The sequence below is a fragment of the Natrix helvetica genome, assembly GCF_964273705.1.
Source record: "Natrix helvetica genome assembly, chromosome: 2".
Taxonomy (NCBI): domain Eukaryota; kingdom Metazoa; phylum Chordata; class Lepidosauria; order Squamata; family Natricidae; genus Natrix; species Natrix helvetica.
Genome location: NC_138552.1, coordinates 33,723,481 through 33,746,583, shown reverse-complemented (window position 1 = coordinate 33,746,583; position 23,103 = coordinate 33,723,481). Strand labels below are relative to the sequence as shown.

Sequence of the window (23,103 nt, the reverse complement as noted above, 5' to 3'; positions counted from 1 at the left end):
CGCATATACGCACAGACCCCATTTGCTTCCCGCGTCTGGCTGTTTCTTGCGGAGTTTCTTGCTGTCCCTCCGCTCCCAATTACCGAAGCGGAGCTGCTGTGGATTCTCTGGGGACGGCCGTCAAAAGGTCTCCTTGCTCAACTATACCGCTCCTGCCGGCGACGACAGCTGCATAACCCAGCCAGAACAGAGCATTGAAGAAACGAGGGCGGGGAGGGGAGGGCCCACGGGCCGAGGGAAGGAGGGGAAGAGATACAAAGCACAAGCCGGCGGCGAAAGAGCCAGCGCCTTCTCTTCTGCTTGGAGGCGTTTTTTTGTGCTGGAATTCGTGCAGCAGAATGAATGAAGGCGTCAAAAGGGGAGGGGCGGACACCGATCGCTGTCCTCCCCCCCCTCCGTCTTCTCATAAAGCCGAAACAGGGATTGCACCAGCGCGGTACATACAGCCCTGGCTAATGGCTTGCGAAACAGCTCTCGGCGTATTCCAAGTCTTCCATGAAGATGATGGAGCTCGGCGATAGATGCCGCTGGGCAGAAGATGGAGTTGGGGGTGGGGGTGGGATGACAAGAGACGAAATATTTTGAACGCTAGTGGAAGAATATGGGGTAGAGAGGTGTGTGCGTGCGTATGCGATTTGGCACGACGCGTTTATGTTTTGAGGCTGCGAGTTGTTCTGGGGGGGTAAGTTTGTTAGGGGGGAATGAAAGCTGAGGCATTTCAAAAAGCCTCAGTCAGACCTTTTAAAGCTCCTGGCACACCGGTTTTAAATACCCCGTTTTCCAGAAAATAAGGCCTCCCGGGATAATAAGCCCAACCAGACTTTTGAACGCCTGTACTAAAATAAGTCCTCCCCCTGAAAGTCACTTCCGGGTTGCTCGGAGGGTGGTTTTAAGCCTTCCGAAGGCTTCAGAGAAGCCTCCGGACAGTCCCTGAAGCCTCCGGAGGGCCTCCGGGGGGGCGGGGGAGGCTCTTTTCGCCCTCCTCAGGCTCCTATAAAGCCTCTGGAGCCTGGGGAGGGCAAAAAAAGCATGTAAAAATGGGGGGTTGCGCGTTGTGCACGCATGCGCACTGGGGGGGTCGCGCGTTGCATTATGGGTGTGGCACGCCCGCACACGACCCCCCTGAGCTCCCCCCCTTCTGGCACGCGAGCCAAAAAAGGTTCGCCATCACTGCTCTAAGGCAATATAGAAGGATACCATGGCCAAAGGTGTTGAAGGCTGCAGAGGGCTCAAGTAGAAACGGATAGATTACAACCCCATCCCGCCCTCATCAAAGATCATAGAAAAGCATGATCTGTGCCATTTCTGTCCCAAGCCCAGGCCTGGAATGTTACCTGAAAGGAATCCATATAATCTATTTCTTCCAATGTCTTCTGAATCTGTTATGCAACTACCGTCTCAATCATCTTATGCAAAAAAGCTAAGTTAGATACTGGCTGAAAATTGTCCCGTATGGTGGGATCCAGCAATGATTTTTTAAGAAGGGAGTAAACCAGCCCCCCCCCTTAAGAGGTAAAGGTACAACTCCCTCATTCAAAGAAAAAATACTTCTTAATTTAAGCAGGTAGCAATATAAAGAACAAAGATAATGACACTGCCAGCCTATATCCTACAATTGCCAAAGCAAAAGGATTTGTACTATGTAGCTAATATCAATGCTAACTAATGGATATGCTATATCTTCAGTTTCAAAAATTCCACTTCTCTATTATACCACTAATAATCTATGGTTTGTAGTAATCTAAACCTGATATAACTATGTCAGAGAAAGTACAAATAGCTTACTGCTGGTACTGTCCTTTTAGTATAGAAAATTAAACTAACTGGCACCAGTTCTTCCAGTATTCCTGTGACAAAACTATATACAGTACTAACAAATATAAACAAATCTAGGGTATATCATCCTTAATCTTTAAACATACTGAAATAGGTAATAGTAATTATAAAACCTACCTGTTTTCTTAAAAAGTTTAGTATTTTTGCTGGCTGAGAAATAACAATATCATCTGATATTAATAATGGTATACTACCTAAAAAAGATTAAATCAGATAAGATCATATAAACAAAAGAACTGCATTGGTAACTCAACAGACCCTAAAGTTTGATTATATTAGATAATTATTAGTTCACTATCTAGAGTTTGAGTTATATCAGATTGTAATCCACCTTGTCATTTAATTTTTATATTCAAGTCAGGTCTTTGTAATAATGCTTACATGTTGTAGTTATCAGCATACCAGGTGAGTTTGGATGGGTTTTGATTCTGTTACTAGATAGATATTATAGCTCTAAATGTTGACAATGTATTGTCCTACCTAATTCCTATTATATGATTCACACATAGCTTGCATTGTGCAAGTATGTTTTAAACCAGGGATCTCCAACCCCCAGGTCACAGCCAGTACCAGTCCATGGTCTGTTAGGACCTGGGCTGTGCAAGTGAAGTTCCATCCAGGCGTGCATTGGATCTAGGTTGCACGCAAAACCACTTCAGTCTGTGGAAGACAATTTTTCTTCCAAAGCCAGTCCCTGGTGCCAGAAAGGTTGGGAATCACTGTTTTAAATAACAGAACTGCATCAAAACAAGTTATTCAATATTTTGCTGCACTTGCCTTGCAACACAGTGTAGGTATAAAACAAACTTTATTTTGATTCCATCCCATTTGCTTTGTATTTCAAGTCTGGACTATAAGCCAAGCCAAACCAAATTCTTATTTAAAGAGTTCTGTGTGTGTGTGTGTGTGTGTGTATACGTATACATATACATATACATACATACACACACACACACACACACACACACACACACACACACACAATCAGGGTGAAAAATTGGGATAGTTGTGGAGGGCTGGCGCCACTGCCACCACCCTGCCAGCACCCACGCCCACATACTCCTTGTTGCCTCCCCCTCCCACCACAGCCATGGGTCAGACAGAGGCAGTCAAAGGGCCAGATGTAGTGCATAGGCCATAAAATGCCCAGGTCTGACTTTAAATGTGTCATAAAACTTTAAAAAAATTAAAGTAATACCTCTGGGTGCATTCCATGCATGATCTATTACACTGATTTTCAATGGTGCACCTGAAAACCTGGCATAAGTCTGTAATAAAAGTTAAAAAAAACACAATTCAATAATGTGCAATTTAGAAATTTAAAAAAAGAGCAAATGACTGCTCAGCTTGGAAAAACAGAAGCTGCTTATTTCTTTTAATGTTTATGCTTGTGTTATGCTCTTGCCATAGTAAACATCAAGGCTATAGTAACCAATAGGAAATTATCCATTAATTCTATGAATTTCAGTGGGATATTAATTGGCCACTAGAAGAGAGCTATATCCATTTAAATATCCATTTTTAATTTTTCCACATATGAATCTAATTTATCTTAAGACAAACAATATAGAAATTACAAATGCTGACACATATTTTTAAGTCATTATTTCACTAGCCTAAAGCCTCAGAATCAGTTCTGAAAGAAGACCAGACTTCCAAATGAAATACAACTTTCCCCAATCCAAATGCCCTTGAATATACTACTTTTTAAAGTCTTATCAATCTCATTCAGAATGTTCACAGTTATACAGCATATTAAGAGTTGTAATACAAGTATTTGAAGGGCACAAGTTTGGGAATGGCAGTTTTAGTCAATAACATTAATTCCTGTGCAACAAACAACAATTAATCAGTGGAACAGCTTGTCTTCAGAAGTTATAAGTGCTACATTACTGGTAGCTTTTAAGAAGAGACTGGACAACCAATTGTCTGAAATGGTATAGTGTCTCCTATTTGACCAATCCTGTTAGATTAGAAAGCCGCTTAACTCTGTTGTTGTTACATTGTTGAGGGCAATATGCTGACTGTTGCTATTGCTATATCGTATTTTCAGAGACCAGGCAAATATCTTCTTCAGTTTAGCACCATGTATGTTCGCTCAGAAGTCAGACTGATAATAAATCTCTCATACACACACACACGCACACACGCACACACGCACAAAGTATGTATGTATGTGTGTGTGTATATATATATATGTGTGTGTGTGTGTGTATATATGTGTGTGTATATGTGTGTGTGTGTGTGTGTGTGTGTATACATATATATATATACATATATATATATACACACACACACACATACATACATACATACACACACATACATACACACTTAGTGGCTAAGACTTCTGCCTAAGATATAATACAGCCCAGGTTCAAATCCCAGTAAGGGTATGGCTAGCTGATGAGAGCTAATTAGCTCGAAATAGATCTATACTAGTCTCCCTTTATTTATTTATCAGTACAAATACAACACAAATGTAAAAAAGGCAACATTAAAAATAAAAATATTTTTCTGCCTGCATGGTCTTCTGTGATAAGCCGAAGGACAGAAAGAGGGAGTAGTGACCTTCCTCCCATATTTAGGCATACCAGGGGTTGTAACACAAATACATACCTATTTCCCTGGCTCAACTGATAAGGAGGCGATCCTGTGGCTTAGTGGCTAAGACTTCTGCCTAAGATATAATACAGCCCAGGTTCAAATCCCATATATATATATATATTCGGGTCTTTTCCCGTGTAAGAAAACCAGCATATATATATATATATATATATATATATATGCTGGTTTTCTTACACGGGAAAAGACCCGAATACAACAAAACCAGCATACCTACACCCGTGCAAATCTACAAAAACAAATATATATATTACACACATATATATGTATATGTACACACACTGTGTGTGTGTGTGTGTATGTGTATATATGTATGTATGTATGTATGTATGTGTGTGTGTTACAACCCCTGGTATGCCCAAATTTATCAGCACAAATACAACACACACACACATATATACACACGCACGCCAGAGGAAGTTTGCCTTCTGAAGACAGAAAGCATAAATCTAATAACTCAGTAAATATATGGTGCAGGTGTCAAATTATACCAGTTTTTCAAATGTGTTGAATTACAGCATCTATCATCGTCAAACATGGTGATTGGATTAAAATAATACCGGTATTAAAGGCAATTCCTAATTACTTAATATGGGAGATATTGCCCGTCCTTGCGATGCACCAAGCTACAGACCCTGAAAGCTAACGTCGCAATATTTAATCCATTTTTATTTCCCTTCAGAACTGATGCCCCATTTATGTAGACTCGTTTCAACTTAATGGGTAAGCCAGCCCAACAACGGGCCTAGAAACGCGGAAGTTCCGTTTCCCCAGTTCGACTACTCCAGGGTGGGCGACCGTGCCCGCCAGGCCGGTTCTTACAGCGGCCAGAACCGGACCACCCTCCCGCTTTTTGTAGGACGTCGTCGCCTTCTATAATCTCTAGCAGCAGTTTTCGTTTCTCCTCCCCACAAAGAGGCTTTCGCTCGCGTGACCTGGCCAGTCCCCCCGTTACCATGACAACGAGGCACTCGGCGTGCACCGAGGGCAACCCCCAGTCGCCGCCCCAGCAACTCAGCTCCATTGAAGACGCCATGTTGACACCGTTCACCTTTGGCCTCGCAAAGCCCCGCCCCGCGAGTCGTCTTCGCCTCCCCGTAGGCTGGGGGTTGAGGCTGCCGCTTGCGCGTATGACCGTTGGTCTCGGGGACGAACGAAGCGCGCGCCCGACTCAACGGCTTGCACGAGGGGTGGCGGAGGGGCGGGGGGGAACCTCCCAATCAGACGTTGTAGAAAGGCAGGCGCCTTCCCCAACCTGGGTGCTCCTCGTTAAATTTTGAGGTGCAAAATATGGGAGACCACAAATGGGAGCAGTGAGGTCGTGCTTTGAATCCTTTTGCTGCCGTATCACCGGATTTCTTGGCTCTCCAAAATCAGACCGCGCTGAAATACGCTGGCTTTCACTTTCTCTTCTCTCCCCAGCCAGCATTTCTTTTTGTGGGGCATGATGGGGTGTTCTCAACGTACGTGAAAAGTAGTTGGTGGGGAAAGCTCCCTTTGACAGTTCTCCTGGTCCCAACTGCGAACTTTTAAGTCTTGTGGACTTCAACTCCCAGAATTCCCCAGCCAGCTATGCTTAAACTATGCTGGCTTGGGAATTCTGGGACTTGAAGTCCACAAGTCAAAGTTGCCAAGTTTGGAGACCTCTGCTTTATAGGAACTTCATTTTCGACAAATTCATATTTCACGTGCAAAATAAGGTTAGTAAAATAGGGCTCACCCTTGTAACATGCATAGATTGACAAGGTACTTTTAGCTAAGGCCATCTCCACCCAAAGTTCAATTTTCTGCAGTTAACGTGAAAGCTTTCTTGATGATACAATTCAACACCGCTCAGCAAAATACTTGGTTTTTTAAAAAAAATGTTGAATTAACATTCACTGACCACTTATAGTTTCCCCACAAGAAACACATTCAAATCAGATATTTCTTAATACTGTTTAAAAAGTTGACCTTACAACATACCTAACTGAAGCAAAATTCTACTTTTATTGCAAGTGTCATAATTTGGCTTTAAAGAATGTGATTGTTATTAATTTATGCTCCCCAAGAAGGCTAAGACAACAAATAGGTGATATTTTTATTTTCCCCAGGCATTGAAGTTAATATGTATCACTTCCTCTTTCAGTTTTATCCTCATATAAGTTAAACATATAGGCAGCTTTAAGATGGATGGACTTCCACTCCCATAATTCTCCAGCCAACCTTGAGAAATACTGGATTCAACTGTGAGATAATGGTTTGTCCGTTGAGATTCCTTGTCTGAGAATGAGTAGACCCTGGCTCTTCCAAATATCAGTCATCATCTTCTTATGTGATATCTGTCATCAAACGTTAGTGATCATATTTTTACCAATAGCCACACGAAAAAGTGCTGCTGAGTTTTGTCTAAACCAGTCATTTAGATTTTGAAGTCATAATGTTCTTCTAACTGGACCTCATTTGCCTTCAATTTTTCCCTGGAGGATTAAGTGAAGTATGCCGTATTTTTCCGGGTGTCGCATCACATGTCCGAAATATTCTAACTTTCGCTTTTTAATGGTTTTGATGATTTCCCTTGGCTTTCCCAGGCGGCTTATCCCAATGTCAGGGCAATGCTTAAACATAACTCTTTGCTTACTCTTTCCCAAATTTATCTGGCATTCTTTACATAGAATGATCATAGAAGAAAAATTAACTTGGATTTTCAAAATTTGCTGATCATATCTCAACCTTTAAGCCATTATTGTTTTAAATGTTCAGTGTTTAAACAGGTTGTTGAAAAAAACAATTTGTTTCACATATTATAAACTATAATATCCTGGATTGTACAACTAAGTCAAAAGCACATTAGGGTGGGGATAGCAATTGCACAAGGGATGCAGTGGCTCAGTGGCTAAGATGCTGAACTTGTCTATCAGAAAGGTCGGCGGTTCAAATCACTAGTGTGAAAGTATGTAAAAATGCAAGTAGAAAAAATAGGATAAAATAACAGTGTTCTGTGCCTTTGGTGTTTACTCATGCTGGCTACATGACCACGGAGTTGACTTCGGACAGTGCTGGCCCTTTGGCTTTGAAACGGAGATGAGCACCGCCCCCTAGAGTTGGGAACGACTAGCACATATGTGCGAAGGGAACCCTTACCTTTACCTTAGCAATAGCATTTAGACTTACATACCGCTTTACAGTACTTTACAGCCCTCTCTAAGTGGTTAGCATATTGCCCCCAAACAATCTGGGCCCTCATTTTACTGACCTCAGAAGGATGGAAAACTGAATCAACCTTGAACCTGGTGAGACCCAAACTGCCAAAGTACTGCATTCTAACCACTGTGCCACTTTGGCTCTTGATGTATACACCCCAAATTTTAGAACACCATTCCACAAGTTCTGTGTAAAATGAACATGTAAAGTTTTCAAGACCTATTGTTTTAAAAAAGCAGTTCTTCAGAGAAAATATTCTGCAACTTTAAAAGAAGATCTTGGGGAAAATATTTGGTATTTCTAGGAGTAGAAGAAAAATAACTATTCTAAGGAATACATACAGTATTCTTTGCAAATTGTCCTATTGAGTCAGTGTTACTGTTAAACGTTTTATGGAAAGTTTACAGTCTATGTAAAACGACTTAAAATATTTTGTGGTTTCACTAAATCCTTTGTTCCTAAAGCTATTTTTTAGTTTATACTTTCTCCACCATGGATACAGAAATTCACAACCTCAGTAGTGAAGCAAGTAAAGAACACACAAAATCATTTGGCTGTTTTTCACATTTTTGGTGAATTAAATGTGCACATGTTTTAAAATTACAAATTAACCTTTGCATGTATTTTGTGGACATTTTTCAGGGTGCATCTGAGAAACTTCTAGTGAAGCATTCACATAGTAACCATTCTTTCAAGTAAACATGGATTATACAAAGACATAAATAAGGCAACAAAATATTTTTGGGAAGACTGTTGTACAGCAAAATGTCCCTCTGACCCCCCCAACCTTATACTATTGCCACGATGTAGGGCAGGTAAGATAGGGAACTGATTTTGTGAAGCTTGACTTATTACTTTCTATATAATTCTTTTTGAGTTATCTCGGTATTTCAGATATAAACTCTACCTTTTAGAGTGTAAACCTATGCTTTATTTAGGAATACATTCTATTAAACTCAGTTGGATGTGTTAGTTTCCTCTTTTATTTACATGTTTATTATTTTTATGTCTGCATTAGACTGCTTTCATTTTCTTCTCCCATCTATTTTCCTTTTTGCCAGACATCCATTAAAAATGTCATCACTAGTGTCCAATAAGCTATCAGTCTCTATTTTTTCTTTTCCAAAGTCTTTTTTAAAATGTTTTACTTTAACAACAAGTTTGATGTAAGAATTGATCAGTACATTAGATGTGTAACTTGCCTTTCCTCCAGGAAGTCAAGGTCACATACAGAGTGCTCTTTGCTCACCACAATGAATGAGTCAATGGAGCTGACAAACAGCCCTTGGTTCAGTCATCCAATGAGCTTCCATGCTTAGGATGAACTTAAATCTGGGTTCTTCTTGATTCTATCACATTAACCAGGTTGCAGATATGGTAGAGAGACAGAGACATATAGAGATATTTAGATATCTATATCTCCCTCTTTCCATCCATCCATTTTATCTCAGCACCAAAGGCTGAAGCCCTGAACTATGTATACACACATTTATTAGTATTACTAGAAGTAATAGAGAGTGAGATAAGCTATAGATCTGGCACTCCAGATAGGGGTGACATAGCACTCTCAACTTCTGTCACTATTGCCTAGGTGGCTGGGATTACTGGAAGTTTACTTTAGGCTCATTTGGAGATTGCAAGCTCCTCACGTTTGCTAGACATCAACAGTGAGAAGTGTTTTTATTGCCAGAGGCTACATTTAAGATTTTTCTGTGGAATATGAAATGTAAGTGTGGGCAGATGATAAATAAATAAGTAGGGATGTAAATGGATTTCCGTCTTTGGAGAAAATTTATTTAATTTAGTATTAAATTATCCTTATTATAGCTTGCACGAGGATTTTCAGGTTACCATAATAGTTACTCTATAATTATAATGGCATAGGAACTCAATTAGTTCTGTATTTGGTGTAACTCCTAGATTCTAGGTTATTAATGGCTAAACAGTTGTGATATCATTTAAAAACAAAAGCCAAAGCAATAATACTATTCTTCAAAATTAACTATTTGGAGCTTATTCATGTGACTATTGAGCACATAGTAGTTAGAGAAAAATAGTAGCTTATGTATATTGGCTCCCAGTCCCAGACCATATATTTTGGCATACCTTGGCACATACTGAATAAGGTATAAGCAAATTTTAATTTGTAATGCTGTTGCAGAAAATAATGGGACTTGGACATTTCAGGATCAAGGAGAAGTAGCTTTATTTGGCAGCCAAAAGTTCAGAAAAATTTAGCCAAGATAGCCATTTGAAAATCTGAAGAGTGTTCTGAAGGAAACATGCATTCTTATACTTTGTCAAAAGCAGCACAATACGGAAATACTTAACCCATTTCTGATTGGTTACTGTCTTGCTTTCCCTTTTGTCTGGGCCGCAGGTATTCGAGCATGGAGCTCTAGTCTCATAATGGCTAGGTGGCTTTGTAAGAACTTTAGCTGAACTCTGCGGTTTTGCCATTCACACTTCCTGTTCCTCCGCAAGCTTCAAACTCTGTCTTTTACTTTATAATAACAAGATGAAAGGGGCCCCGAGAGGCTATCCAGCCTGACCCCATATGTTCACTCTTAATGTCCAAATCTCACTTTACGTCCTACTTTAATGCAGAAATTGAATCCTGAAGATGGCAGAGGAATAGAATTAGCTCACTTACAAACTTTTTTCTCACAATTCTCACCTATCCAGGCAGGACCTGAAAAGAAGCTGGCACTTGTAATAGTTAATTCCACACTAACTCAACCAGAGTTAGGCAAAAAATATTAAATCTCATAGTTCCTTAATAATCTGTTTGAAGTCTGCAGGTTGGATGAACCTACAGCAAGAAGTGAATAGAGGCACAATCCAAAGTATCTTACTTTGGATACTCATCTTTTTGCTCTTTCTGACATCCCGTTCCCTCCTCCAGTAAAGAGCAAATACTGTAGCTCTTACCAGAAGTCTAAACCTGGTAGATAGGGGAATGGAGGGTGGGGTGGGATTGAAATTAGGCCAAGGACTGCATGAAATTAACTGGAGAGCCCTAAATTGCCCACACCTACCCTGGGCTGAAGCAATGGTCTGATTCAGCAGGAAGCATTTTCAAAGGCCATGTCTTCAACAATATTCCATAAAGCATGAAGTCACATTGATCTGTATCTTCTTACATCCATACAGATTAAATTAAGCTCCTCAGGATATGATCCAGAATAAGCAATTTGAGAATAACATGTCTACTTTTCTCAGAACCATTTGAAAGAAAAGATAAAGATTCTTTTGTTCTATTCTAAGAATCAGATTTAGAACTTGTCTTAATCAATTACTCAGTGCTCTCATAACACTGACATTTTCTTAAATAAAACCAGCACAACCAGATCCATTTTCTATGTGCCTAAGAGGCACATAGAAATTTGCGATTATATTAACAGAAGGGAAAGAAACATTGTAAAGGTTGAGATGAAACTCATACTTTAGCTCACATGTAGAAGCTAAAGATTTAAAATACAATAAACATTTTCTTGTCCCAAGTATCTAGTTAGGGCTATTTGTCTAGAGCAGATTTTTAAACGTTTTCAGGCTGTGGAACCTATTACTTTTTTTAAAAAAAAACCTTTGACTCTTAGTCAAGAGGTAAAGCTCTAGTTCAGTGAGTCTCACTCTTAGCAACTTTAAGATGGGTGAACTTCAGTTCCCAGAATTTCCCAGCCAGCATCTAGTGATACAAAACTAACTGCTTGAGTGATACATTTAGGTGGGGAGGTTTTTTTGTCCTTATTCTCTTGAGGAATCACCATCAAGTTCTGAGGAGTTGAAAACTCTGGTCTACTGTCTAGCCAGGAAATCTTCCCCTTTTAACCTTAAACACAATTTGAAGTCATATATAAAACCTACCCCTGCTATTGATGATCAATACAGTATATTTTAACATGAATCAGTTCGGTGGCAACAATCCCTTTAAATGGAACAAAGCAATAATGAGGATTTAATAATAGCAAAAACCTCTCAGAGGGAGATGGGTGGTTAAATATGAAATATAAATAAAATAAATAAGATAAGTAGTCCTCGACTTCTGACCATAATCAAGCTCAAAATTTCTGTTGCTAAGTGAGACAGTTGTTAGGTGGGTTTTGCCCCATTTTATAAGCTTTATTGCCACAGTAGTTAAGCAAATCACTGCAGTTGTTAAGTCAGTAACACGGTTGTTAATTGAATATGACTTTCACATCGACTTTGTATGTCAGAAAGTTGCAAAAGGTGATCACATGATCACGGGACATTGCAACTATTATAAATATGAATCAATTGCCAAGCATCTGAATTTTGATCACATGACCATGGGGATGTTGGAACGGTCATTAGTTTGAAAAAAAGTCATAAGTCAAATGACTTCAGTGCCGTTGTAACTTTGAACAGTCACTAAATGAACTAAATGAATAAGTCAATACCTGAAACGAACTGCAACCAAGGCATTTGCGGAATGTTCATTGAGGTAATGGAATACATACAAATGCACATGAATTTAAATATGTTCCCCATGTTAATAAGTATTAGCAATCTGTCTTCAGTTTTGGCAGTTTCATAAATTAACAGATTAAAGTATCAAGAATTTAGCTTTATTAAATAAAATATTAGACATTAAGGTTGTACACACTTCTAAAACCAGATGAAATAAGTGCTTTAAACTTCACATAAGCATAGCATCTATGCCATAAATTAAAGAAGCCCAATTTTAAACAGATTTCTCTTCTGTAAGAACTTACTCCATGGGACTCATAAAGTAGGGGCATTGGTTGTTTTTTTTCAGGGTCAAGCAAAACCCTGAAAAATGGTTGATAGGTAAATGAATTGGAAATAATGCTACGTTTGTAGTTGTCCAAGGTCTAAAACACTTTTTTCAAATCATTTTGAAACAGATAATCCTATTGGTAGAAATAATATCTAAGTTATTAAAACGGATATCTAAATGCAAATGTGGAATTTCATATTTCAAGGTGTTAAAACAAGCTCTTTAAAATTCATCTATGGATTGAGACATTTGTTTCCATCATATTCTATGACAGCATAAATAAATAAACATTATAAATAGATATAAAATACTAATAACCTAGTATGTACTGTTGGGAGAAGCGTCCATCTGGGTTCAGTTCCAAGTGGGGAAAAAGATACTGGAAACATGGAGACTGCTTTGGAGAGATGATTTAATGATGGACAGGATCACATGGTTTGAGCTCCTGAACAGAAAAGGGGGATCATATGCTTCAAGATGTTGGGTGAAGAAGAAAAAGGACCGAGATGTTTAAAGTCCCTGGTTTTAGGCCCTCTCTGGCCTTTGATCTTGTATTCTGATTGGTTGTCAAACTCCCATGGGCCCATGCAGGGGCAACTCTGTAGGCTGGGTTTTAAGTCCAAGTTTGGTTGAGCATTGCTTCTTCCCAGGTGCCCTGTGGTGAGATGGGTAAAGGGCTAATACTATCATGCCTTAATCCAGTGTTTCTCAAACTTGGCGACTTTAAGTCCTGTGGACTTCAACTCCCAGAATTCCCCCTGGGGGATTCTGGGAGTTGAAGTCCACAGGACTTAAAGTTGCCAAGTTTGAGAAACACTGCCTTAATCCCATCACCCTGGAACTGAAGGGGAGAGATCTCCGTTATATAGAATAGACTGGCCTAGGCTTTAATAGCCCATTGAAAAGGGGGGGGCAGGAAGCTGCAGGGAGCGACTTTGTTTTTAAGGCATCTTTCTCCCTTTTCTCATCCAGGGAAACATAATATTCTGCCTTTTTAATATTTCCTAGGATATTTCATTATTCTAGGAGAGGGCTGGGTGCTAACTTCTTACAGTACAATATTACATTCTGGATTCCTTTTAAATTAGGGTCATTATCTTCTTCTTTTCCTTAAATCTCAGGGTACTTTAGGATTTTCCAAATCCTAAATTGGCTTATTTTAGTGGATTTGAGATCAATCAAAGGGGCAAAGAAAACTCCCAGAAACTCTCAAAAAACCAAAACCCTGTGCTCAGTAGCCCAAAAGTTTAGAATGAGAAAAATACAGGAATATATTTAGAATAGGAGAAAAAATACAGGAAAAATGGGTGATGAGAATAGAATTATATTCCTTGTAGGAAATGATTGGCTGGAATTCTGAACAGGCAAAGACTGGATAGCCAATAGCATTTTTAGCAGGTAGCACTTGCTTACCTATACATTAACTCAATTAGAAACCTTTCCTAGAATAAATAAATAAATAATAAATAAATAAATAAATAAATATTTATTTTTAGCCGCACCCTCTCCCGAAGGACTCAGGGCGGCGTACAATGAAACATATGAAATAAATATGTGGACAAAACAAACATATAACAGAGACATATACCGAGACATACACAAGGAGGAGGTCGGCTGATGAATAAAAAACAATTAGAATACAGTGATTAAAAAACCCCTAAATAATTAAATATAATTAAAATACCCAATTAAAAACCCGTCAGGAGCGATATGGTTAGATCAAAGTTGAGCCAGGCCAGCTACTTGGAATAGGTGGGTCTTAAGCTTAATACGAAAGGAGCGGAGGTCAGAGGTATTCCTAATATCTGGAGGGAGGTCATTCCACAGGGCTGGGCCTGCCACAGAGAAGGCTCTACTCCTAGGCGCCGCCCCCCGACACTGTCTAGTGGACGGCACCTGGAGGAGGCCCTCTCTGTACGAGCGGATTGGTCGCAGGGATGTATGGGGCAGAATACGATCCCGCAAGTAACTAGGTCCTGAGCCATGGAGCGCTTTAAAGATTGTTATCAAAACCTTGAAACGCACCCGATAGACCACAGGAAGCCAGTGCAGCTCGCGCAGGAACGGTGTCACATGGGAGTACCTAGTACTCCCCATAATTACCCGCGCGGCTGCGTTCTGGACCAACTGTAGCCTCCGGGTGCATTTCAAGGGAAGCCCCATGTAGAGAGCGTTACAGTAGTCCAAGCGAGACGTCACCAGCGCATGAGTGACTGTGCGTAAGGCGTCCCGGTCCAGTAGGGGGCGCAAGTGGCGCACCAGGCGAACCTGGTGGAACGCCCCCCTTGCCACGGCTGTCACATGGTCATCCATGGACAGCCGGGCATCCAGGAGGACGCCCAAATTGCGCACCCGCTCCACGGGGGCAAGTTGAATGCCCCCAATGGCCAATGATGGAGTTAATTGGCTGAACCGGGGAGCTGGTACCCACAGCCACTCCGTCTTGGAGGGGTTGAGCTTGAGTCGGTTGTCATCCATGGAATATGGATACCGTTGCTCTGATAATGTGGCTAATAATCCCACTAAATGAGGAAATAGATTCTTAGAACTATGGGCCACACATATTTAATTATGGTAATTTTGAATTTCAAAATGCTCTTAACAAAGCCATAATTTTTGGAATAACTTTTGAAACCTGCTGCTTATCATATGGCATCCTGCACAGTTTACTATGAAACCTTAAAAAATAAATGATTCCTGAACAAAAATTCAGCCTTATAGCATTTAATGAAAACTACATGGATGTTTTCTAAGAGTGCTGGATGTTTATGTCAAGTTACAAAAGACAGTGATGGATTTCTTATTGCATTTTCAGAGAGAAATAGACCTCAACACACACAGACACATCACTCAGAGGTGCAGAGCTGATTATTCAATCATAAAACTCACACATAAAATGTACAAAATAAATTACAAGAAGAATTAAAAACCAAATGCCAAATCCTTTGCATATTTAACCCTAACCCTGGGACTTACTCCAAAATATGTGCAATCCTATGTTTGCATAGGATTGCACCATAAAGAATTAAAGTTCCATTTCACAGTCAAATAGGATTGTTCAAAATCTGAACTGAACATCCTCATAAATGACAAATTATTTAAAAAAACCCTATGGCATTGCTTTTTGTGTACTCTATGTTGTTTATGAACTCTAGCCATTCATCCTGTTCCCATTTTCCAGATGCACATGCTTTCCAGAAATGGGAATCAAAGCCCATCCCATGTGGAGAAGGCCAATTTGGGACAAACAGCCCATTGGCTTCATGTTTTAATCGAGATTTTAAACCGGCAAAAATATAAAGGTAAAGTTATCACCACTGCTCTGGGCAGCTTTGTAATACTCTATACACGTGCTAAAATTAGGGGCATTTTTTTATCCCTCATTTGACTCGCACATATTAATGATCCGGAGGTTGAGTTTCCAGATCCCGCCTGGAGATTCCTTCAGTAGTAGTTGGCGGCGGGAAACACACTGGAGTCCAGTCTCGGTCCCTTTTGATCGCCCCTTTTGCTAAATCGATTCTCCAGCTCTTGTTGGAGTGGGGGGGGGGGGCGAGCGTGGGGGGGGAAGGGAGGGGCCTGGCATCAGGTAGCTTCTCCTTTTCTTAAGGGAGAACCGGCCGCTTCGCCTCCCCATTCCGCGCACGTGTACAGGCAGAGAGATCAACGGAGCCTCGAGGAGAGCAAAAGCAACTGAGGCGGCAAGCGGGCTGTGGGCGGGATGAGGAGTCAGCGGACGGGTCCTTTCCTTCTCCTGCTGCAGACTCTGCTGCACTTTTCTCCCGCTTTTCGCGCTCAGCTCGCCCCTCAAGGTACGGCGCTCCCTCTTGAAGATTTGAGGGACGGGGGGGGGATAGGCGTGGGGAGGGGAGTTTTCGGTTTTTGCCCCTCGTTGCTGCAGCTGGACTTTGGAAGAGAGAAGGATAAGCCAGAGTAGCAGTTATGTTCAGGTTGGACTCCCGAGTTCCTGCTGAGCAGGCAGTTTGATGGGCAATACGTGACAGCTACAGGATTCTCCCCCCCCACCACCAAAAAAAGCCTCTAAATAATTTTCCTTCCTTTCTCTCTGTTCTGCGGAAATATGGAAGAATTCTAATTTAGAGATCACCAGTGCCAAAGTTGCTGTTTTTAAGTAGTACACCTTGGGGAAGGGGGAATTCAAATTGCGTTCTTACAGAAATCTGTTTTTCGAATTCAGATTTTGATACTTCCTCAGCTTTTTTCTTCCATGGGTTTTTTTAAAGAAGAAAATTCTCTTTAAATAAAAATCGTAAATAATCATTTCCATAGGTTTGTGGATCTCTGTTCCTTGGGCATGGATTGCCACACTTTGCCATAGTTTGACACTTTGAGATAGACTTATAGACTTGTTTGTCTTTTGTTTAATCTCCGCATCTTCCTCTCTCTTTTATTAATAGCCAGCAATAATATATTTAAAAGATCTCTGTGCCAAGGGTCTCTCATTTGAATGCTATTAGTATACATGTATTTTTCTGATTCCAAGTAGTATGTTCAGGTTATTGCTAAGAAAAAGAATTTAAACATTTGTTATTAGACAGTCCTGTGAAAGAGCACATCCTATGTCAAAGGTGCCAATGGGACTTAATCCCTTGTAAGTATGATGTGTAAAGCAGTATGAGAAAAATAATTATTTGTTAACTAAGGAATGCTCTTGTTAATCACAATGTGATGTTGTTCTGGGTAAATGTAAAAAATATTGTTTATCTCAAATTGATTTAAAATCATACCGTGCTATCTGTTATTAAAAACAAAAACAAAAAAAAGAAAATAATAAGATCTCACTTTGCTAGAACTACAAAGCAATAAAAATCCAATAGAATAAAGAGGTAAAAAGTAGAAATAAAAAGAGGGACAAAACCCAATAGGGTTTAACAAAATCAATTTCATATTTTCTTAAAAGCCACTGAAGAAAACAGGTATTTCTGGTGCCAAAAATGATATAGAATCTTGAGTCTGCTGGAAAACTTCTCACTGCTTCTTCCAGACATCACCTAAAATGAGGAAACATATTGAAAAAAGAAGAAGATTGAATGGCAAAAACAGATAGAGATTTGTTTATGCTCTAAAGTACTATAACATAACTCGAAATCTAATATGTTTCCTGTTAGTGGGCAAGACTGTGATCAAATAATTTATGAGTACTCAGTCTGCTGCTGCTGCTGAAGTTGAAGGGTAATTTCAAGTCTTCATTTCTTCCCCTATCTCTTCATTTTTAACTTTTGGGAGGACTGTATTCTATAAAGATAAACATATAGTCACCAAGTGGAGGAAGACTTACAAAGTCAACTTAAGGTGAAATCTGATTATTCCCATTGAGGGACAATGACCAGAGTCCTCTTACTGATGAGGATTTTTGAAAGATATATTAAATAGTTAAAATGTTCTCATGTTGCTTAATAAAAGTCAGTTGAATTTATTTTTGAAAGAACAGTTTGAAATAAATTTAGGCATGATGCATTGAGATTTCCTATGTGCATTTAATCAAAAGTACAAATCTTTTTCAAAATGTAACCCAGTTACAGTGGGAGAGGCGAAAATAATTAAACATATACATTTAATATTAAATATATAATTAGAAGTTAGTCATCTTTAACTATTTTATTTGCATTTAAATGTAATCTAATCAAATTTAATTTTTTCTAGATTTCCAAAAACATTTGTTTTTGGAGATGAGATGCCAAACAGCAAATAAACAGTTTATTTGCTGTTTAAATGTAAAATGTGGCATTGAAATTAAAATTTTAATTGTGAATCATGGGTGGCCATGTGAAACTGTGTGTGAAATAAGTTGAAATGATACTACAATTGTATGTAAGCACTTTTTCATGAGTCACTTGGAGGTTTTTTCTGGAAATTGTAATCACCAACTTTTTAACTTTCTTTTTCTCTCTTTATAGTATTGGATGTCCTCTCAACACCCAACCAGAAATTAGTAAAGTCCTACTTACAACAGGCACTGGCTGACCCTACTGTCAATGAAATATATGTGCTCTCAACATTCAGACTGCAACCAAAAAGTACAGCCCTTATATTTGGGTTATACTCCTCCAATGAAAACAAAAAATATTTTGAGTTCATAATAATGGGACGAGTAAATAAAGGTAAGTTGTATGCAATGAAAACATTTTATGTACTTTATATCTGCTAACTGATTTGAGATCCATTCTACAAATGTAGGATATAGCTTAGCAAGTTTTCTGGCAAAAAGACTCATAAGGTTCTGGGTGGCTTTTGTAGACTCAATTAACGCAATTAGATTCAGATGTTCTGTGGAGGGGGCTACAGAAGGTTTTCTAATCTTTTCAATCTTCTCCTTACTTTGACTCTGGGACACTGCTCATTTAAACAGAGATTGAAACCATAATTAGGACAACATAAATTCTGAGATTTTGTTTTGTTCTTTGTTATTCAGATGTCAGCATCTCAGATCTGGGGGGAAAGGGAGGAAAGTAAGGTTCTAACCATTTTCTAACTCAATAACTACACTAAGGAAAATAAAAAAATACTAAATCTACTGTGAATTGCTTGGAGAGTTCCAGTCTATCTATCAAGGACTGAAGAGCTCCCCAAAACTAGTCCTGACTGGCGGACTGAGTTCTTAAACTGCACTCAATGAGGCAAAGGAGGCGTGGTCAAGGAAAAATCTACTCAGTCCTAGGGCAGATAGACTGTATTTAACCCATGCTTGGACTCTCCAAGCAGCGCACAGGAGAAATAAACGTTTCATTCCCAAATGAATGAACTGATTGAGAAAAATAAAAATAAAATAATTTTGTTATCTGATGTCTGGTTCATTTTGTTAGCTCCTTAGAGCTTTTCTTAATTTTTTCAAATGTGATGGCATTCTTCTTGAATAGTGATATCAATAGGGGTTACTATAATGCGACTAAAGAAATTTTAATAGGGCTAAGATTAAGAAACAAGGCGTCTGAACACAATTCTTTTTGATTTTGTTGAATTGTTCATTGTGGTATTCGTTGCTTTTTACTTTCAAGGAAATGTGAGATTAGTTTAGGGCAAAATTTTGTTTCTATATTTACACAATCTTTATCAGGGTTCATTCCTTCTGTTTGCCAACAAGATATCCCAAACAAGTAGCTAAGTGAGTTCCACCCCACCCCAATTTAATTATTTATTTATTAAATGCATATCTCCCTATCCAGAGTGACACTAAACAACTTACAATGCAATAAAAATGGGAACATAAAAACAATTATAAATATGGAAACAGTTAAAATTCAATAAAGACAATAAGTAAAACCCTTTTCTTCTTTTCCGTTGAAAAATCCTGTTTCAAATTACTGAAGAATTTGATAGATAGTGTGCACATGCTGAATTCTGCATATGAAAGAAAAGAAAATGATATAGTTGATCCCTGAGTTTAGCTCTGACTGAAAAAGTGCAGATGCTTTCTACAATCAGACAATAGAGCAAAGGGGTGCTTAGTTAAACTGAATTTTAGAGATATGTCCCAGATCTGAAACATAAGTACACTTCTACTGGACCAAACAAGGCTTATCTCTACCTAGCAGTTTTTTGTCAACCTAATCCTCCCAGGTTGCTTGGAAGCAGGAGATGGAGACATACCCCTTCTATCCCACTGTTTCCTATAACTGGCATTTGAAGGCACACTACTACCGGATGTAACACCAAGTCAAGATTAATAACCCTAGATAGACTCCGTCTCCTTCGCTTTTAAAGCCATCTAAGTCATCACATCCTACGATAACTAATTCCACAGATGAATTGTGTGCTTTGTGAATAAGTAATTTCTTGTATGAGTCTATATGGCAATATAGAAATTCTTGAATGGACAATATGAAAAAGTGCAAATTGTTATCCAGAGGAAAGTGAATGAGGAACGTGCATCAACTTTCTAATTAGTATTGTAATCAAGCTGACCACTCCGTTTAACTGCACTTAAATCCATCGCACAATATTTAATATATTTGCTAATTTTTAAAGAATGATTGTTGAGTTGTATATTCAATGCTCTTTTATGTGTCCACGTATTCAGAAGTAAGCCTCATTCAAGAAAACAAGGCTTGATCAGATTTATGAATATGTAAATTATAATCTTCACTTAGGATTAGATACAATTAATTTAATATGTTAATCCTATTGCCGTGATGGTGAACCTCTCTGTGGGCAGACGCACCCTCCCCAGCTGCTCTTCTGGCTTCTGGCATGTGCATGCACACCGGCCAGCTGACCTTCACACATGCCGGAGCCCCAGAAACTTGAAGACCAACTGTAGAAACACAAAGACCAGGTGGCTGGGTTTCCAGGGCTCTGGCATGTGCAAAGACCATCTGACCGACGTCCACATGCATGCTGGCCAGCTGGTCTTCGAGTTTCTGGGGCTCCAGCGCTCGCTCGCGCACACAGACACATACCAGTTTGGTCATTCGGTGCCAAAAAGGTTCACCACCACTGTCCTATACCATATAGCCGTGATGGCAAACCCATAGCATTCCTGCCAGAGATGGCACACAGAGCCCTCTCTTGGTTTCTGGTGCCCACATGCGTGCCAGACAGCTGGTCTTTGCAGGTGCCGGAGCACTGGAAACTTGAAGACCAGCTGGCCAGGTGCGCATGCCATTCTGGTGCCCACAAAGACCAGCTGGCTGGTGTGCATGCGCGTTCCGGAAATCCAAAGACCAGTTGGCTGGCGCATGCATGCGCAGCAGCTAGCTGGTCTTCAGGTTTCTGGCATGCATGTGTTCTGGTTTGGGCACTCGGTGCCAAAAAGGTTGACCATCACTCTCCTATCCTATTCCTTTGAATATAAACTAGTAAAAAAAATGCAAGTATGAAACACCATTTTCTCTCAACAGGAGATAACGCCTTCAGTAGGATGATGCTTGCTTTGATAAGTTGGACATATATCATATAAGACTAAATAATAGTTTTTTTTTGCTTGAGGTTTGTAAGTAGCCCCTGCAATTTTAGCATATTAGAAAGTAGTAAATTTAAAGGAAGAAAAAACATCTTGGTATTAAAGCTTTTGTGTTGATGTTTTGGTATGAAATAAAATTATAGGCAAGTCTGTGAAATAAAGAATTGGTATGTGAATTGTGTGGATTTTTAGTGAGCTGTTTCTTCAAAATAAAAACATATGACTAAAAAACTGGAATTTTAGAGTGGTGTGGAAGGTACAGTTTAAATGTTTCAAATTAGTCCTGTTCTGACTTTTGGTTTAAAAAAATGTGATAAGAAAAGGCTTAATCCAGCGATGGCGAACCTTTTTTGGCTCACGTGCCACAAGTGGGGGGAGCGCAGGGGGGTCACCTGGGAAGGGCGAAAAGAGCCTCCTCCACCCCCCCGGAGGCCCTCCGGAGGCTTCAGGGACCGTCCGGAGGCTTCCCTGAAGCCTTCGGAATGCTTAAAACCACCCTCCGAGCAACCCGGAAGTCTTAATCTATTTTAGCCAAAGTAAATTAAGCAAACAAAATATATAAAATAAACTTCATGACAGCCATTTGGATCTATTTTTTTTAATTCAATGGTGATAATGAAAAAAAAAACCTACTTCAGAAAAAATGAGAAGTTGTTGCCACTCGGGTGACCTACTCATTTTTGAAAGATATGAGAACACACCTATAGCCTGATATTCATTTCCATTGGGAGAGACAACATAGTAGCTATGCTCTAAAGCAGGGCTCCCCAAAGCACCTGAACCTGGCTGCACAGTTGAAGGTGACCAATGAGCAAACAAAACTAAAACAACCCCAAGTCCATGGAAAAGTTGTCTTTCACAAAACCGGTCCTTGATGCCAGAAAAGTTGGGGACTACTGGACTAAAGGCATTAAAGTAAAAAGGCCAGATTAGAAATCTTTTTGTTGTATCATTTATAGCCTTCATAACTGTCTTTTTACAATTGCATGTAGACTTGTTTCATTTAAGGCACCAGGCTACTTTTGGAACTTAAATATCCTTTTCCACCTTAGTTGCTGGAATTTAGTTACAGAACAACATTTTTAAATGTGGAACTTTCTTGTTAAAAATGCTGACAGTAGCAAGAATGCTTTAGGCACAAAAATGGAAAGAGACTTTAATTCCCACAATGGATGACTGGCTGGAGAAACTGATGGAATTAGCAGAGACTAAATTGATTGCCTTTATCAAAGAAAAGAATACAACTAACTTTGTTCCCAATTGGAAACTGCTTCTGGACCTTGTGCTTGAGGTGAAATGAAATAAATGAAAATCTTGGGTTTTGCTGATTAGATAAGTTTCTTATTATAGGAATGACTAATATACATTATATTTCTATGTAACAATAAATTGTTGAGGGCTGTATACTAATATCTTATTCTACTGTGCTAAAGCCAATACTTGTCTTTCTTTTTCCCCTTTCCCTCCATCCTTTTCCTCTTCCCTTTTTCCTCCCCTACTTTGTCACTCTCTTCATTTTTCTCTGTAGTTAGTTTATTTTGATAAACTAATACAATACAACACAATACAATACAATGCAATGCAATACAATACAATACAATAGTAGAGTTGGAAGGGACCTTGGAGGTCTTCTAGTCCAACCCCCTGCCTAGGCAGGAAACCCTATACCGTTTCAGACAAATAGCTATCCAACATCTTCTTAAAGACTTCCAGTGTTGGGGCATTCACAACTTCTGGAGACAAGCTGTTCCACTGATTAATTGTTCTAACTGTCAGG

At 39.4% G+C, this 23,103-nt stretch overlaps 2 protein-coding genes across 5 annotated transcripts in view; one reads left to right on the top strand and one right to left on the bottom strand.

Annotated features, from left to right (window-relative positions):
* MTX3 (metaxin 3) overlaps positions 1 to 5,577 on the bottom strand; it is a 35,022-nt gene extending 29,445 nt beyond the window's left edge. For all 3 annotated transcript variants that reach the window (XM_081943334.1, XM_081943336.1, XM_081943335.1), the window contains exons 1-3: positions 5,417 to 5,577; positions 3,035 to 3,104; positions 1,954 to 2,030 (exon numbers count right to left, since the gene is read on the bottom strand). In XM_081943334.1, coding sequence (XP_081799460.1) covers positions 1,954 to 2,030; positions 3,035 to 3,104; positions 5,417 to 5,497 — 228 coding nt within the window. In that variant the 5' untranslated portion in view covers positions 5,498 to 5,577. The remainder of the gene's footprint in view (positions 1 to 1,953; positions 2,031 to 3,034; positions 3,105 to 5,416) is intronic.
* A 10,497-nt stretch (positions 5,578 to 16,074) lies between these two features.
* The window catches only part of THBS4 (thrombospondin 4), a 44,261-nt gene continuing 37,232 nt past the window's right edge, over positions 16,075 to 23,103 (top strand). For both annotated transcript variants that reach the window (XM_081939979.1, XM_081939978.1), the window contains exons 1-2: positions 16,075 to 16,218; positions 18,325 to 18,528. In XM_081939979.1, the coding sequence (XP_081796105.1) occupies positions 16,128 to 16,218; positions 18,325 to 18,528 (295 nt within the window). In that variant the 5' untranslated portion in view covers positions 16,075 to 16,127. The remainder of the gene's footprint in view (positions 16,219 to 18,324; positions 18,529 to 23,103) is intronic.